The 19337-nt window shown below is 38.1% G+C and overlaps 1 protein-coding gene across 2 annotated transcripts in view; it reads right to left on the reverse strand.

The window, feature by feature from the left end:
• The window catches only part of NKAIN3 (sodium/potassium transporting ATPase interacting 3), a 370926-nt gene that overhangs the window by 83662 nt on the left and 267927 nt on the right, over positions 1-19337 (reverse strand). For both annotated transcript variants that reach the window (XM_068932616.1, XM_068932615.1), the window contains exon 4: positions 1611-1808. In XM_068932616.1, the coding sequence (XP_068788717.1) occupies positions 1611-1808 (198 nt within the window). The remainder of the gene's footprint in view (positions 1-1610; positions 1809-19337) is intronic.

Raw genomic sequence — 19337 nt, forward strand, 5'->3', positions numbered from 1 at the left:
ACATCTTATGCTTTACATAGCACCATATAAACTATTATACCATTTTTTTATTTTCCTATATTCACATTTCATTATGTTTGTAAATCTTTTTTTTTCTCCATTATTAAAATATTACTGTTTGTTCCAGTCATTTGGTAAATTTTGACCAGAATTCTACTACATAAACAAAGAACAAAATAGGCCCTTATTTCAACAGCTGATTGTCCTTACACAGAGCTGTGAATTAGTTTTTAGTCACAAAATTTCTATAAATATTTCTGACTAACATAGTACATTTTTTTCTTATAAAAGTGAGGGAATAATTGGAAATATTTATTGTTTTCTCCTTGTAAATCAACCATACTTCAGTTTCCTTTGTGTAGGCTCACTGAAGCAAAGTGAATGGTACTAATTGTGAAGGGAATTTGCTGCAGATGCAAGCTTGCTCCTGTTGGGAGAGGAGACTTGGCTTGAGTATCAGGCCCTCACATGAGTAAGGAAGGTGCATTCAATTAAGTTGTGTTCATGCTGTGTACAAAATTCTTCTTTAAGGCCTGATATCATAGTAGTTTCAATATGGATATTGACATGTGCAGGCCTGGGGACTACAGACTGCAGCTCTTCTCCCACGATTTGACAAGCGCTAGCAAATATGGTTAGGACCACAAACCATGAGCATTTGTATTCTCAGAAAAAGTCCAGATTTCTAGGATGCAGCACATCTATCTGCACCCACTTGGGGCGGGCCAGTCGCTATGTACCGCACAGAGCCATGTAGGGAAGGAAACCAAAAAAGAGCTACTGCTCCTAGAAGACTACATGGAGCCAAATCTAAACAACCCTTTGAGCACAAGGAGAAGCAGCCATCATGGTTGAGCAAAGACTCTGCTGAAGACTGGGCTGTTGCTCCCAAAACAGCTCATCTGGCCCCCAGCGCTTCCCTACCTTGCCCAGAGGCATGCCAATGGCCAGCACTCTGAGGCTGAATAGCCATGCAATAGACAGCAGACTTATTATAAAGACTTGTAACGGTTGCAGTTTAAACTAGTATGGTAACTATAAAAATTAGCTCACTAAGGTAGAATGTTCTGATGCCCCAGGAAAGAATAGACAACACTGTAAAGTATAAATGAATATTCTAATTCCTATTATTTCCCTGACCCTTTTCAAGCGTTACATTCATATCTCACTTTAGGAAGCAACTTAGCTGGGTATCATGGAAAATGCATTTATGTTCAGAATTGAATAAGTGCTGTTGTTGACTGTGAACTTTGGAAACTTTTAGGCAAATTAATTTAACCAAGTCTGGTTTTTTTTTCCATACATATTTTAATGAATGAGAGTCAAGAATTAGAGTTAATGTTCATCTGTCCTGGTAAAGGCCAGAATGGGGCCAAAACACTGTTTTGTCGCCTGTATAGAGCTTTACGGAATAGAGCCAAAGAGAAGACTGGTGTACATTTTAATATTGCAAGTACTATTCCCTAACTCAAAATATAACATAATTCAAAATCGGTGCTGCTGCTGATCAACTATTTAAATCATCCTGTCAGGAAAGACATATGCAATAGCATAAGACTGAATAAGAAAGGACTGCTGGAATCAGAGCATAACATGAAACTGGAACTTACAGAGAGTAATATTTGGATAGCGCTGTGAATGACCTCTAGGTACTGGAAATCAATTATGCAGCCTGTCACAGAGACGTAGGAGTAATCATCTAGGATGCCAGGAGCAGAAGGACGCACCACCCTTCGTATGCAGCCAGGCCCGTGTTCTCGCCACCAAGATCGGTGCATTGAGATGTTAAAGGTCATGAGATCAGTTTCCTAGGAGACAGGGAGAGAAAAAGGATGAACTCCTCTAACTCTGCATCATGTAAGGTAAAGAAAGGGAAATAAAAGATAGTTTTAATTATTAAAAGGAAAACAAGCTATATAACTCTCCCCTGCCCAGTAATTTTAATGTGAAACCAGATTGTTGAAAAGGAGAGAGGAAATTGTAAACATTTGTCTTCTGTTCTGCAGTTGTACACAGGAGCTTCTCTCAGGTAGAAGGCCCATCCTACGAGGTACTGTACAAGCTATAGCGTATGCCCCTATGGACTTATAGCCTGAAAAGCAATTTCATCGTTACTTGATTAAAATGTGACTACAGGATTAATTTTTTGAGTAGACAACAGGGAGAGTTTTATCTCATGATACTGGACACAATCTAAAGTAAGCTTCCATAATATTTATTTAAGGCAATAACTGTAGTGGAATAATCTATTATTATAAGTAGGTCCATGGCCAGGCAGATTGTCGAAGCTGCTGGTGATTGAAATTGAAGGTTTTCTACCTCCAAGCACCGTGCTCTGCTTTCTTCTCTCTCCCGCGGCCTCTCATCAAAGTTATCATCTTCTCAGTTTAGCTAAGAAACCCACTTCTGTGAACTGACCTGGGTTAAAAATACAAGCAAGAACCTCTTCACTCGGATCAGCTTCAGCTTCAGCCACAGTTTGTCTGATCAGGTCTTAGACCTTTCATAACATTACATATTGTAACCCACACAGTATAATGCACATTTCAGTTAAAATCAGTCCACTTCCACTTTCAGTAATGAAAGTGGCAAACATTAAATATTTTCTAACTGCTTACCTGCAAAGTCCAATCAGGAAAATTCGCCTGAATTAACAACAGATTTATGTCTTTAGATCCTGCTGCAATAAAATACATTCAAGTTGAATGAAGGCCATTTTAATGCCAAAAATAACCTCTTCACTGGAGATTAATGTAAGATTAATTAAACGAATACTCTAAATAATTAATTCAGATTTAGTTTTCCAAATTACCCCATGCCAACAAACTCCAAGGTAGTTATAATCATATGCACAAAATTGTCTGCCATATGCCCACAAAATACCACTGTTTTGCATACATGCCAATTTGTATGTATTGCAGGTATTGTGATATTGATTCACTTTTTGCCTTGAAAAATTTGTCTTGTAAGTTCATCTGTGGAAGTTTACTTTCATACTGACCAACAATAAATTCAGTATAAGGTTTAATCTATTTTCCAATATAAGAAGGAGACTTTTTGTTGCTTTCTTCTGTTAACTTCCTTTATTCTGTCCACACATGAAATTCACACAGGTGAATTACATATTGCTAATTTTTATTACTGCTAGTAAAGCAGTAAATAAAAATTTGCTTTTTTGCTCCCTATGATTTCTTTACCCTTAAAATATAAACTTATTGGTTCATTATTTAAAGTTGATGAGGCATTTGTCTTTTGACATTGCATGCCATTCCTTGATGCTAGATTCAGTGTGAAAATAACTTACAAAACCTGAATTTAAGAGATAATTCAATTTAATTATAATGTAACTATAAATAAGAGCATCGGAAATAACCAGAGCTTTCTCAGTATAGCAATGCCAGTGGTCTCAAGTGCTTTTAACAATTGCCAAGAGTAAGAAAATGCCATTTGTCAAGCAGCGCGTACAGACGCTCACTCATATCTATTTCAGTAACTCTTTGCTGAGTAGGAATATGAATTTACTGTGTGGTTTGTGTCTATACCCAATGTTGCAGGCTGATGCTTTGTCTTGACAATCGCGGGGAATAAAATAGTGATGTCTATAAGTTTATAGAAGTCCCTCTGAGTTTGCCTACCTTATCAGAATGTGTTTACTATAAAACTCCTGAACATGAAACAACCATGGATTTTTTTTTCATATTCCATACACCAGTGATGCAATGAGAGAAGGGAACAGCAATATAACTAATTTTTTTTCTCTTACTCAACAACAAAGGAGATGTCATCACAACACTTATTACTTTTCTATTATTGTTCAGGAATGATGGACAAAGGCTGCGAGAAGAGCTTTTCCTGATTACTTCTTACAGTGTGTAGAAGTAATTCTGAGTCCTTAAAGTAGGTAAAAGAGGATAATGATGACCCAGCAAAGACCAATTTTCTAAATGAAAACAGAACCACCTGCCATATTAGCTTGACCTCTAAAATACCACTTCACAAAATGGCAATGGTAAGCTGTTTGAGCTGATAAATGTTAAGCTGCCAATCAATAAATGAAAGACTGAAAAAAATCAATCATGCAGCCAAAGCACACTCCTCTCTAATTTCTTGACGATTCTTAATCCATAAAGTGAGTCAGATGAGCCAGACTTTAACAAATTAGCCTATAGCTTTATTGTCATTTATTGAAATATATAAAATTCAAAAACTGCTTGCTAGGAGGTATAAGTTTTAAGTATCAGTGTAACTCTTAGAATATTTCAGTAGAGACGTGTTTGGAAACCTTGTGCAGGGGTGGAAAAGCTGCTGCCCAGGTGGCTTATTCTTAATCTCATGTTTAATAAAAGTTAGAGTTCTTTCAGAAACTACAAGCAGGCACTTGACATTTTTTCAGTAGTTAATACATTAAGCAAATGCTTGTAAAATGCTTAATCTTCAGCAGGTGATGTAATGTAAAACATTTGTTTCTAGTGGAAGAATGCTGCTGTTTTACAGTGCGTGAGCGCTCACAACGTGAGTGCATTTCAAGTTTTATATACTACAGACATCAGATTTAACACAAATTTAACGATTGAAATTTCTGAGCTTCAGACTCCTAACACATAACTTGACCTTAATTCACCTTAATTAACCTGTTAGACATATACCATAAAGCGAGAGAAGGCAGAACACAGATAATAGTATTTCTGGGAAAATCTTGAGAATTCCTACGTCATACTCATCTTCTTTGCAGTCAGTAGTGATGCAGCATACCGCTACGTGGTAAGAAGTTTCCCCCTTAGCACAGGATCAGCAGAATATCCATGCTTCTGCTTATGGGGCATCCCACTTAACTTTATACACTTTTTTTTTTTTTTCAGGTGTTAAACTATGTATAGGATTTGTGTTTGCTGTCAACCCAGGGATTAATTTTGATTATTATTGGAAATGATTGCAATGGCAGGTACTGTCTTTTAGCTGAGATGTAATCCCTTAAGGCCCCAATAATACTGTTTTTTAAGTGTTTGGAGATTAGATTTAATTCCATTATGTCTATGAAGTTCTACATGTGATTTCAAGGGGACATTTCCTATTTTTTGGTGATAATTCTAGATAAATGTTAACAGATGATAACGTAACATGTTTTAGTTTACAGCTAAATAGTAATAATAAGAATTATGCTCTAGCATTTGTTTGTGTATACTCTATGCATGGTGCTTACAGCAAAAAAAATGCATGCATGATTAAAGTAAGCAGAGGTCAAGAAAAATAGATTTAAAAACTAAAGAAAAATATTAATATAGCTGCCTTGTATAATATGCAAATTCTATGCTGTGACATGATTAAGCATTGCAGAAATTTTCTTCTTCACTGCATGCTTCTGCTTTATTATAGGCTATTTTAGACTTCTTTCATTTATTGTCAATATATGAAAATATGCTCCTGGGAAAAAAAAACAAAGACATTAGCACATGGAGTTGGATGCAGGAGAAGTATTTCTTTTTTCAGAAGGCAGCAGTCAACACTTGAAATATTACAGAAAGCTGCATGAGCATATGGACCTGGCAAACCAGTAGAGATTTTGCCTTTGTTTTTGCCTGTGCAGTACCTAGCCCTTCCTGTTGATTTTTCTGTTTTGTTGATACACACTATAACGCTTATTATAAATGAACATTTGTAGTTAGCATGGATTGACCAAAGGGAAATCATGCTTGACCAGCCTGATAGCCTTTTATGATGGGATGATTGGCTGGGTAGATGAGGGGAGAGCAGTGGATGTTGTCTACCTGGACTTCAGCAAGGCTTTGGACACTGTCTCCCATTACATCCTTATAGGTAAACTCAGGAAGCGTGGGCTAGATGAGTGGACGGTGAGGTGGATTGAGAACTGGCTGGATGGCCGAGCTCAGAGGGTTGTGGTGAATGGCACAGAGTCAAGTTGGAGGCCTGTAGCTAGTGGTGTCCCCCAGGGGTCAGCACTAGGCCCAGTCTTGTTTAACTTATTGATTAGTGACCTGGATGAAGGCACAGAGTGCCTCCTCAGCAAGTTTGCTAATGATACAAAATGGGAAGGAGTGGCTGGCACACCAGAAGACTGTGCTGCCATTCAGAGGGACCTGGACAGGCTGGAGAGATGGGCAGAGAGAAACCTCCTGAACTTCAACAAAGGCAAGTGCAGGGCCCTGCACCTAGGGAGGGAATAACCCCAGGCACCAGTACAGGCTGGGGGCTGACCTGCTGGAAAGCAGCTCTGCAGAGAAGGACCTAGGAGTCCTGGTGGACAACAAGTTAAGCATGAGCCAGCAGCAGCAAGAAGGCCAACAGGATCCTGGGGTGCATTAGGCAGAGTGTTGCCAGCAGGTGGAGGGAGGTGATCCTGCCCCTCTACTCAGCCCTGGGGAGGCCTCACCTGGAGTGCTGTGTCCAGTTCTGGGCTCCCCAGTGCAAGAGAGACATGGCACTACTGGAGAGAGTCCAGTGGAGGGCTACAAAGATGATGACAGGACTGGAGCACCTCTCCTATGAAGAAAGACTGAGAGAGCTGGGCCTGTTCAGCCTGGAGAAGAGAAGACTGAGAGGCGATTTGATCAACGTGTACAAGTATCTGAAGGGGGAGTGTCAAGAGGATGAGGCCAGACTTTTCTCCGTGGTGCCCAGTGACAGGACAAGAGGCAACGGGGAAGTTCTGCCTGAACGTGAGGAAAAGCTTCTTGACTGTGAGGGTGACTGAGCACTGGAACAGGTTGCCCAGAAAGGCTGTGGAGTATCCTTCACTGAAGATATTCAAAAGCTATCTGGACACAATCCTGGGTAATGTGCTCTAGAGGAACCTGCTTGAGCAGAGAGGTTGGACTCGATGATCTCCAGAGGTCCCTTCCAACCTCAACCATTCTGTGATTAATTAGTCTGAAGCAATAAACATTGCCATCACATTTTCTAAAAGGAACAAAGATGCTCTAGGTTTGACTTGCTACCCAGCTTCTGTTCTTAACAGGGAGGAGAAAAGATTTTCATTCAAACACGTGATCGATACATAATAAAAGATAATACACATAATCCTAGGAAAACATATTTCCTTGTAATTCTCTACAGTCAATCAAATGTGTAGTTATTATGAAATGGTGTTGAAATAGAGCACATATATTCTCTACTACCTAATTTCAAGGAGATATTAATTCTCATTAGATGCAAATGAGGTCTTGCATTGTTAATGAAACCTGCTCCAAATGTAGGACTAACCTAGAGGATGAGCATCGCCTCTAAGGTGAGGTCCCCATTTGGCAGCATAACCTTAATCTTCCACTTGGTTCCTTTCCGAAACCACAAGTTTGATCCCAGCTAATTCTGCGTTTGCCCATTCACTCTCCATCTCTCCTTACTACTGCTGAACAGAGTGATTTGGAAACCCATGGCAGATAAAGCTGAAAAAGTCACTTGGAAAATAGAGGAAACTTCTGTCATTAGCACCCACACTGTCCTGACTGTGCATCAGCAGTGATGCTTTCTAAGGATGATCATTTTTGAATATTGATTCAGTTTTTTAAGTTTATTTTTAATCTAAACTTTTACTTCTGTGTTACAAAGATAGCTTTTACTTGCTTGTAAGCTAGAGATAGAACACAGCCCATTAAATAATTGTGATGTTCCTGTTCCTGCGATGAAATGATAAACCATGCAGCTTTAGGGTAAGCTTTCTAGGTTGAGGTAGGTGCTGAAAATATAATAGAGTCAATATCTTATCAGGAGTTCATCCTGAACACTCTGGCCAAGGGATTACATGAAGAACCCCCTTAAATTCAAACACATCAATCGACCTTACTGGGACTATTCAGCTCTCTGAACTGACTGATAGATGGAACCCAGAAAGTTCAGCTCTTCATGGGATCTATTCAGCCTCTATTTAGCCTCCCCTTCACACTTCACATTTAATAATTCATGATAATGCTATGTGGCTGTGTTAGATACCACATCACAACATAGCTGAACATATACTTTTAGTTTAGTCTAATGCCAGCCTTGTTGTGCCACAGTTAAGAAATCATAACTAAAGAACAATGTGAGGGACACATTATGCCTTAAATGTAATAAGTATGTTAGTTGCCTGTGTTGGATGTTAGTGCCCAACACTAGCTGCCTTACAGACCTTGCTTTATCTTTTGAGGGCCAAGTGAATCTTAAATGATTAAGAAAGAAAACTTTCTGGAAACGTAGATGCAGTTATGAAACTCCTGTTTCGGGAGTCTGACACATACTCAGATAGACATTCAGCTGGGGGTTGTAAACATTGCATCTTCTAGGCTTCCAGGTAGAAGAAGTACACACATAGAGCACTCAGAATTTTAGAAACATCTTTTCCTATGCTTTTCCCTCTTCCCACTGAGGAAATCTTTTAAGGTCTATTTCGCTTCACTATATCAAACAATTAATTACTCCTCAAAGAGAAGAGTCACTGTATCAGTGAACACAGCCCACGAGATAACCCCAGCACCACAGACTGAGAATGGTGAAGAGGAGAAAGTTATCTTTAGGGGATGGATTAGACGTCCATGGTTCTCATTCACTGAGATTAGATGTTCAGGAACAGGGCAAACTCTAACTATGACACAAGACCATGGCTAAAGTAAAGGTTTTCCACAACAGGCATAACCACAGTTAGGAAGTTACACAGATTTAATCTATCTTTCATCAATCTAGGGGAAAAAGTTACATTTTTTACACTTTTCTTTTTAACCAATTGACTATATGCCCAGAAGATAAGGGAATGGGAGGGAGCGGAAGGCCAAACAGTAAGGCCTCTTTTTGTTCTCTTATTCCTTGGGCTACGTAGAGTGTTGTCAGGTTTTATTTTGCCCCCCCCTCCCTTTTTTTTTTTTTTAAATAAGCAAAGGAACTTTCGAAAAGCGATTTGAAAAACAGATATACGATCTACCTAAATGATAAAAATGGTTCCTTTGTGCTGTTTAATTTGCCACACACTTAGAAATCTGTTTCCCGCCTTGCAAAATAAGCAATTTTAAACTTAGATTTTACAGAACTTCATAGCCAAGTGGGATTTCTTTAGAAAGCCAGAAGGCAAGAACTTAACAAGAAAAGCAGACTGCTATCTCTTTTTCATGTACTGTTAGTAGTAGTCACAAGATCAAGTAACAGTGGCTTGTTTTCTGAAGCTTTTGGCCACTAAAGATGAGTTTTGATCTTTGGCAATATTCAGATCCACACTCAGCTTTACGGTTCATGCCTTTTCTGCTTCACTTTGTTGGCAGTTTCTGTGTCTGATAAGCGGCCCAGAGATATCATACAGTATCAGAGAAACAAGCTCCAAGACCAAATGAAAAAAGGGCTGGAGACAGGGTGACTGGATCAATATGAGCCCTAATCATCACTTGTCATCCGAAGCTCAAAACAAGCATGCAGAAGTCACGGCAGCCCAGGAAAGCTGCTTTGTTCCCGTGGGCTGCTGGGTGTGCGATTAAGCTGAGCACTTAGTCTGAAAATTGCTCTCAACTGTTCCCTTTAATGACTGATGATCCAGACAGAGGTATGAGACAAAACAGCTTTGGAGTGGTGGCAAATGGTAACCATGGCTTTCTGTTTCGAAAATTGGAAATAGGATGAGGGCTTGTGCAAAGTCAAATGTGATGATGTGTCCTTCAGTCAAGCTGTATGTGATTCTGACTAAAACAGAAACTCAAGAAGAGACTGAAATGGGTAACAGCGCAGAACTGGCAGAGCAGTGGCAGGCCTTCACAACCACAACAAAAACGCTGATAGGAAATGTTCTCAGGGCAGAGGGCCAGGAAGAGTAAAAGAAGGCTTGAAAAAGTGTTGGCATACAAAAAATGGGTGATAAAATTCCAATTATTGGCCATAAAAATTTTCAGCGCAAAAGGTTCATAAAGTTTTGAACATTTGAAAATGGAGTTGGTAATACAAAGCAATTTTCAGTCTCAGCAAGAACTTTGTAATCCAGCTTTCATTTTTTTCGTGTAGTCTTTAAACAAAATTGCTAAGATCTCTGTGGAGTTATACATATATTTCTCTTATCATAAAATTAAAATTTGTCCCCATCATACCTTCCTTGAAAGATAAACTGCCTCAAATTACTATAAAAAAGCTGCTCCCACACTGTCTGGCGATATATTATTTGTTGATAACGTAGCAGAAGGGATCAGGCTCATGCCTAAGTACCTCACCACAGTCTCTAAGCATTCTACAAATAAGTTGTTTGCTTAAGGAAGTACAGGTGTATAGAGAGGTCTCTTGCAATGTTAATGGGAATTGGATTTCTAGGCTTAATACAGATAGGTCTGATGATGCTTGACTGTGCTAAAGTTGCTTGCTGTTCTGTAGTTCTCTCTCTTTCGTACTATGGACATTCTAGTGTGGCAAACCGAGCAAAACTGATCCTTTTGATGGGATGGTATTTACTGGGAAATGTATGCAAAAAGGAGACACAATTTTTGCCAAAACCCCATGTAATTCAATATAACAAAGAGTTGTAATCTAGCCTCTAGCGAAAACAGGATTCAACTTTGTTATTATCTAAATAACTGTATTTTGTGCACAGTGGTTGTGAACAAAGATGAAGCATGATGATAAAGGCATGATTAAAAATACAATGTTGTAATAGTACTACAGTTAATTTTAATAATTTCTTTCATTTCTGGTGGGTTCTGTGCTCTCTCTCTCTCTGTTCAAAACACCATAACTTCCTCTGCTATACAGGAGATAAATGCTAAGCAAGAAATAAATACATGAGACAGTAGGTCTTAAATTTAAGGGTCTGCATCAGACCCCAATCAAGGTAAAAAGCACCTTAAAAGACTTTTGAAAATCAGCTTGAATGTTAAAATTTCTGAGTGGAAAAATAATTCCTGTTTTTGAGACTAACCAAAATGTTTCTACCTGCATCCAGGAACACTTCTGAAGATTAATAGGCCAGTTTAAGCAACTGCTGTTGTGTTCTCTGCATAGCTTGCTCGAAGCAATGCAACTGCTCATGATATTGCCAACTCTTGTTATTTTATGGCAAGTCTGGTTATTTTCAGCATTTATATTAAAGCCTCCATTTGCAAGGACATGAGATTCCATAGGAGGTTTGGCTTGTTATAAGAAAGTGAGTGTATGAGTACAAGCTTCAAAAATGATGAGCCCTACTGGTAAGGCATTTGGAGTCTGTGCCATAACTGAGAATAGTTATTGCTTTTCTTAAAGCCTAGCACCTGGAATCTAGGTGTGAAGGACTGCATCACTCATGTCAGATCCCAGTTATCTAGGGCACCATGTGCTATAGTCCCCCACCTTGGACAACAATGGAGTCCCTTCTCCTTTGCTGTGCAGAAGAGGAATCAACTGTTTCTTACTGCTTGATTAAAGAGAATGACTCAAGTGGAGGTGACTTAAGTGTCTAAAAGCTTCAGAGTAAAAAGTTATAAGAAATATCCAATTTTATTCATATTTTAATCAAAATGCATGCTTTATTGAAACTTCAGTCAAGGTCCTGGAATACTTGATCAGAATCCTAATATTTAAGAAGTAAAAGGCCTTTTTGTTTTAAAAAATAAATCATTAGTTTTAAGCCATTCTCATAATTCTGAGCAGTCTGAAATATGTTTATCAGATGTACAGGGCTGCCTTCTGCTTCACAGGTGCCTACTTATTTTCTGCTTCACAGATGATTCTTATTTTAGAGTGCATGCAAAGGGCAACCAGAAGATGTATTAATTCACTGTGTCTTTTGGGTAGACTTCTACACCGCTCATTGAAGAAAACTGCCTGCCACTAACAGATTTTCAAGGGGTGAGTGACTGAAGGTCTCCCAAAGACTCAAGATATAAAATGAGAAAGGAACTAAGCAGCAGAAGTACATTGAACTACTGGGATTCTGTTTTCATATTATTTTCATTTAAACAAAGTGTAAGATATAATACTTTTTTTCTGATCTTGGAAACATATACCTGTGAGTGTCCTCATGACACTTTACTGTTTCTTGTCTGAGATATTAGGCTATCATATTCTTACTAGTCTTGCAGTGATACTTGCCAGTGACCTTGGCTTTAATACATCAATGCTTTTATCAGAGGCTTCACATTTCACTGGAGCAATGGCAATCTCTGAAATGAATTTTGATATATATTTTTAAAAAAGCAAAGACAGTCCTTATGGAAACTTTAAAGGCAGAGGATCAACTCTAAAATCCTCTTTTAGCCAACAGATGAAGTGAAGCACTAAGAATGATTATGGAAATTAGAATCTTCTGTAGCAGAGCTCAGTTCATATGCTTTACCTAATTATTACCTGGACTTCAGCAAGGCTTTGGACATTGTCTCCCATCACATCCTCATAGGCAAGCTCAGGAAGCGTGGGCTGGATGAGTGGACAGTGAGGTGGATTGAGAACTGGCTGGATGGCCGAGCTCAGAGGGTTGTGGTGAATGGCGCAGAGTCAAGTTGGAGGCCTGTGGCTAGTGGTGTCCCCCAGGGGTCAGTCCTGGGCCCAGTCTTGTTTAACTTATTGATTAGTGACCTGGATGAAGGCACAGAGTGCCTCCTCAGCAAGTTTGCTAATGATACAAAATGGGAAGGAGTGGCTGGCACACCAGAAGACTGTGCTGCCATTCAGAGGGACCTGGACAGGCTGGAGAGATGGGCAGAGAGAAACCTCCTGAACTTCAACAAAGGCAAGTGCAGGGTTCTGCACCTAGGGAGGGAATAACCCCAGGCACCAGTACAGGCTGGGGGCTGACCTGCTGGAAAGCAGTTCTGCAGAGAAGGACCTAGGAGTCCTGGTGGACAACAAGTTAAGCATGAGCCAGCAGCAGCAAGAAGGCCAACAGGATCCTGGGGTGCATTAGGCAGAGTGTTGCCAGCAGGTGGAGGGAGGTGATCCTGCCCCTCTACTCAGCCCTGGGGAGGCCTCACCTGGAGTGCTGTGTCCAGTTCTGGGCTCCCCAGTGCAAGGGAGACATGGCGCTACTGGAGAGAGTCCAGCGGAGGGCTACAAAGATGATGACGGGACTGGAGCATCTCTCCTATGAAGAAAGACTGAGAGAGCTGGGCCTGTTCAGCCTGGAGAAGAGAAGACTGAGAGGCGATCTCATCAATGTATACAGGTATCTGAAAGGAGGATGTTGAGAGGATGAGGCCAGACTTTTCTCCGTGGTGCCCAGTGACAGGACAAGAGGCAACAAGTATAAACTGAAACACAGGAAGTTCTGCCTGAACGTGAGGAAAAGCTTCTTGACTGTGAGGGTGACTGAGCACTGGCACAGGTTGCCCAGAGAGGTCGTGGAGTCTCCTTCCCTGGAGATATTCAAAACCTGTCTGGTTGTGATCCTGGGAAATATGCTCTAGAGGACCCTGCTTGAGCAGAGAGGTTGGACTCGATGATCTTCAGAGGTCCCTTCCTACCTAAAAGATTCTGTGATTCTGTGATTATTCATTTCAAATTGACTATAAGCCAGATCAAGTTTTAAGTTCCTTGAGAATATATTTTATATACTTATGGAAATATATAAATTGTATATCAATATACATAAAATATATATTAATATACATATATTTACACTTACCTCCATAAATTAATAACTCACCAGTGCCAGAGAAGGTCTGACAACTGGGTCAAAGGAAGCAGCATTAACAATCTCATTCAGCAATGCATTGTACCCTGGCCTCAGTCAGATGACTCTCATTTGCAGCCTGATCCACCTCCAAATCTCCGTACCTCTCACAGATATTCCCAGAACTCACGGAAGAGAGTTTTTGTTCATGCTCGCTAGTCATTTTCAGATTTCCAGGAGACTATTTCAGGAACAGTGACCCCTTTTGCTCTAGTATATGCTGTCTACAGCAGGTTTTCATGCATAATCAAACATTCACAAGTTCATTTGATGAGATTAATCTGGAAGATCTCATGATGCCCAGTAACTTTTGGGTAATTTTATGATTGTCACACCAAAGATGATCAGTGAGGTGATTATTTTAATTTTTTTTTTCATTGCAAAGAAATTTCTCACAAAAGTTTTAATAAAATGTGGTCTAATATGTTCCCCAAGAATGCATTTTTAATATTTTTAGTCCAAGAAGGAAATACATAAAGCTCTATTACAAACTTCAAATCTAGGCCGATTACTTAATAGTCCTATTAACAGATGGTATATAAATCTGGTCACTTTAACAAAGTAATAAAGCTGCAGAGAAGCCTAATGATGCATATGCTCTCTAACGTCACAAACTTATCTGTAATGCATTATCATGTAATGTTTAATATACTCTAGTCTAATAAATAAAATGAAAGGAGACTACTGCAAAGATATAAGAGCATACTGATGTTTGAAATGGTAGTTTCATTTCACTGTCAAGCTTGAAATAATGTTAACAAAGGGAAGAACAATTATGAGACATTAGATAGGCAGAGAGGGGAGTTGTGAATGACATCATGACCCAACTGTAAAAGGACAAGTAATAGTAACATTGCTTTGCATAGTTACTGAAAGTAGAAAATCAAGGCTATTCCATAAAGGACCTCCTGAGACTTAAGAGATGGAAAAGGAATTTTCAGTTTCTCTGAGAAAGATGACATTGCTAGTATGAGGTCAGTTGCTGCAAACCAATAACAAATTACAAATTCTAGTACCCTTTAGAGATTATTCATCTTTACTATAAATAATAATTATTACCACTATAATTTTCACTTTGTAAGTATTGTTATTTGTAAAATTATGGGTATGAAAATGTCAGTGTGACTTTAGAATCCAGCTGAAAGTCTGAAAAGTCTACAAGGCTGTTTATCTAACATATATGCATGCACGTTACTTAATTTCAACAAGTACCCCATTGACATTAGGGATCTACATCCATATGCTGGATTACAGTCTACAGGAAAAAGAGAAGAAAGAGGGAATGAGAAAGATTTGAGAGGAAAGGGTAAGAACGATAAGAATATAGGAGTATATTCTTCTTAGCATAATTGCATATGTCTTAGAGGTAATACAGAATTTCTTTCTGGAGTATTCTAAACAGATTTCTGTGGCACAATGATGCATAAAGAGGAAGATTTCCTTGAACAATCATACGGCAAATTATGGTCTAAAATTCTAGTTAAGTCTGTGGAAATAGTCCACAGATAATTATAGCTGATGTTAATGTCACTTTTAGTCATTTAATGTCTGTGTACTAATTAGCAAAGACATGGACATGATCAGGTTTAAGCATAACTGGGGGAGAGGATAAATAGGATCAAGCACGAAAATTTTGAGATGTGGAGGAAGTTTCTTCCACTGGCCCTGGCAGGATTCACCACTACAGTTGTTTCAGTAACTGACACTCAATACGACTGAATGTTAATTTTGCTTCTTAAAACACTATTGAGAATTGGCTGGATGAGATGGTTCAGCTTTGCTTGCTGTCTGGGCATAGGATGCCTTTATGTGGTTATCAAAGCAGCATTAGCTTAGGTGACAGCAACCATGGTGAAGGACAACATGAACTAGCCCTGCCTAGGAAAGTGTGTGTCCCAACTCAGTATAGTGCATTTGGATGTCACCTAAAAGGCCTAGGACCAGGAAATATGGTGTGAAAAATCTCATCAAATGCTGCCCTAGGTACTTCTAGATAATACTAATGTCTTTACATGTGCAACATTGCAAGTCTTGACATCTACATGTTCATTGGTTCAGTTTTAATTGTAAGTTGTCTAGTAGAGATATGACCTAAAGGCCATTGGCAGTAGAAAGACAGTAATGAACTTTAATCAGCTTTGAACTAGATCCCTTCAACCTTTACTCGAGGATAGAGAAGCACTTACCAGTTCATCTGAAAATAGAAGAATCTGAGATGACAGGGTGGCTATAGATGAATGGTTATAAGGATACATAGACACACATACTTAGGAAGATAGATATACCTTCAGTGTTCTCCACTGAACTTTGCTTTCCCATTTGGATTCAAAATAGATTTTGCCTACTTGATATTTTCTCTTTTAAATATGGAAACGCTAATGGGTCATTTAATGATATAATTAGGTATATATTTTGCAAGTGTGTGTGGATTTAACATTATGTGGAGGTATTGGAGTACTTAATTTTGCAAGTGAGAAAATAATGTATACATTTGCAGTCCTCTGAAGCTGGTAATACTTTTAACAATGCAAATTACTTTTTCTGATTTTTTTTCCTCTTGTCAACAGGAAAAGTGAATATTTCACTGTAAAGACTTATGATCCAAATATAGACCTTTAAAATATCCTAATGGGGAAAAAAATCTGAATGTTCACATTCTATTTCATTTTAGATGTATTTAGAAGGAAGCAATTTTTCTTCTGAAAACATATTTCCATAGTAAGAGTTCTAAAAAACAGCAATAAAAAGACCATATGCCTCAAGGTTTATCTCCGAACAAAGAATATGGCCTAGTTAGAAACTCAGGAAAATGAGGATTTCTGATGAGATATCTGATCTAATTCCACAGTTTTGAACATCATCTAGAATATATTACTGTATAATTCTGCTACTGGTCTGTTTCTTAAAGAATAACAGATATATGACAATTATTTCACATGATTTGTAATGTCAAACTCAAATGGATCCAAATTTGAAACAAAATGAAATATTCAAGATGCTACCTTCCAGAATGCCTCTTCTCATAATTTTACTGAACTCTCTAGACTAAAGTTGGTTGTTTAGTTATAGCTTCTTTTTAAACAAAACTTACCAATAGAAGCTGCTGGTTTTCAGGATATTCCAAAAACTTTACAATCAACTTGCTATACTTTATCAAATTCGGCTTTTATATGAGAGAAACAAATATGAATTTTAATTATTTTACTGGTATAATTCAGAAAGAGTGAGCCTTATAAAATCATGCTGATTTGGCTATACTGTATTTTAGAAAGGTGAAATCTATGGGAAGCAGTACAAATTTGTAACTTTGCAGTTGCCCATCACTTTCTGACAAATAGTCTCTGTAGGAGACACTGTGAGCTGCTGAGTGCTGGAAGTTACTAAACAAAGAAACCTGTGGAAAAGAAATCACAATCCCATAACCAACCACATTGCTCAGCTTTCCTCTTCAAAAACAGCAGAGCTGATTTTATATTTTGTTGGTATAAACTGAAATAATTTCGCTGAATAAGGTTCCCATAAAAACAGTTTATATAAGCCTATAGGGCAGTGCTGCCTTTCCTTTTTGATAGCAGAATGGGGAACAATAAAAGTCACTGTGAGTCAGAACTGTCTTTTAAGGTCGCCATTAACTTCCCAAGTCAAAAGTGAGACTTCATAGTCATTTGAACTAATTATTTTTAAAAATGTAGGTGACTCTTCTGAAATCAGCTTTAAAAAATATCTGGCGAGAGATGACAGAAGCAGAAAACAATATCTAAAGAATGTATAAATAGATTATGGTGTTAATAGGTATTTTTTCACAATACATGTTAAATAATTTTACGTAATGTCTGGCAGAAAGGAAGCCATTCACCTGAAAGGTACTGTCATGGAACAATACCCCCATATGACCCAAAATGAGGCATAAATATCCTCAAATTTTTTTTCAGAGTAGAGCAAATTCTTATGATATTAGACAATGAGAGGACAATTGGTTACAATGAGAGAAAAATATTGGAAATATTGGTACAAATAAGGGCAACTCTTAATGCTGACATTATGACTCCTGGTGGTATAACACTTTTTTTTTTCCTATTTTAATGCATGGTTTCATTAAAATTCACTTTCTTATGATTATTGCACAATATCTATGTTCTTAAAAATTTGTGCTAGCCTGACCTGTTGGTCTAAATCCATATTACTGTGATAAAATAAAAAAGTTATTATAATTACTTTGGCAAGGTAACACAAATGAACCTGTCAGCAAAGCCATGTTTCAACAGTTATGACTAGCTTAATTGATTACTTCTGTGGAAGGTACTTTCAGAGGTAGAAAAAGCACCTCTCATATACAATTTAGATTCAGTTGGAGTACAACCCCTCTCACAACACTTTAAATTCCAAAGTATATATCCCAAAGACCCACAAAAAATCAAGAAAGAAAAGCTGCCTTCTACAAAGTGGCTAATTTCTACAAAAGCAAACAATTTATATTTTCTTTGAAATAAAACTCATTAAAAAAATGAAAAAATTTATACATGAATCCTCTTTGCAAAATGACTTCTTTGAAATCCTCTTACTAAAGAAAAAGAGAGAAAATTGTTCCCTAAAATAAGGTAGATTTGTTCCTGCTCATTTGAAATGAGCAGACTTTTTAGACGTCCTTTAATTTTTAAGTACTGTACTTGTGTAGATTGTGCTAGCCCAGGAAACGAAAGCCAAAAAAAATAAGCCTCCCCCGCCTCCAAAAAAAAAAATCAACCTCCCACTTCCAAAAACTCGGACAAAACAAAAAAAAAAAATGTATTGACATAGCATGAATAAATCAGACAGAAGTAAATTATACAGATTGCCATATCCAAAGCCTTGTCACAGAGCGGTAGTATTTCAACTAAACTGATATAATTAAATTGGCATGACTTCTACCACACCATAAAAACAATTATAATGTTATACAGTCATTTTAACAGTGTATCTTATTGTGGTACAGGATGGAAAATAAACTGTAATGGTATAGGGCACCTTTATAATATAAAGCATAATAATGACCACAGTGGTGACTATACCATTTTAATAATTTAATTAAAACTAAAATTTCACCCTTAACTCCTGTAGTAGTGTTGCTGTTTAGCCTCTGCTTCCTTTAAACTGTAAAATGGTCTATAGAGGAGTAAATTACCCTGCAAATGTCATATAAAGGGGCCTAATAAAATTACAATTGGCAGCTGGCTATTCCCTGCTGCTGTGACTCAAAGTCTGCAGAAGAGTGCTCTTGTGTAAGGCCCTTAAAGACACTTTTCAGGAAAGGAGAAAGCCTATTTGGCCTGTACCTAAAAACTTCACCAGTCTGGATCCATAAATTATTACATTGAGTGTTAATCCACTAAATTTTTATAGCAATCTACCAAGCTTCAGGAAATCCTGAACACATGACGACAGTTCATGCACGCAGCAACTTGTGCAGAGCGTCTGCCTTGCTGCGCGCGTGTAGATCAGTTGAGCATTTGCAGCACGTTCTGGTGAGAAGTGTTGGGCCTATCAGTCTTCAATGGCCAGTCCTCACAGGTGTATCAGATAACTCTTTTAGCCTGATGCTGTCTGATTTTAGTTTGGTTTCCTAAAGAAAGGAAGCTAATAGCAGCTCAGCATGTATACCTGTCTGTTTTTCAGTCCCCTCAGTACAATTTAACACATTTATAAAAGAGGAAAGGTCTCAAGGATGTTAACATTCCTAAAGATTTCATTAAAATAAGAAATC

The sequence above is a fragment of the Struthio camelus genome, chromosome 2, assembly GCF_040807025.1.
Source record: "Struthio camelus isolate bStrCam1 chromosome 2, bStrCam1.hap1, whole genome shotgun sequence".
NCBI lineage: Eukaryota > Metazoa > Chordata > Aves > Struthioniformes > Struthionidae > Struthio > Struthio camelus.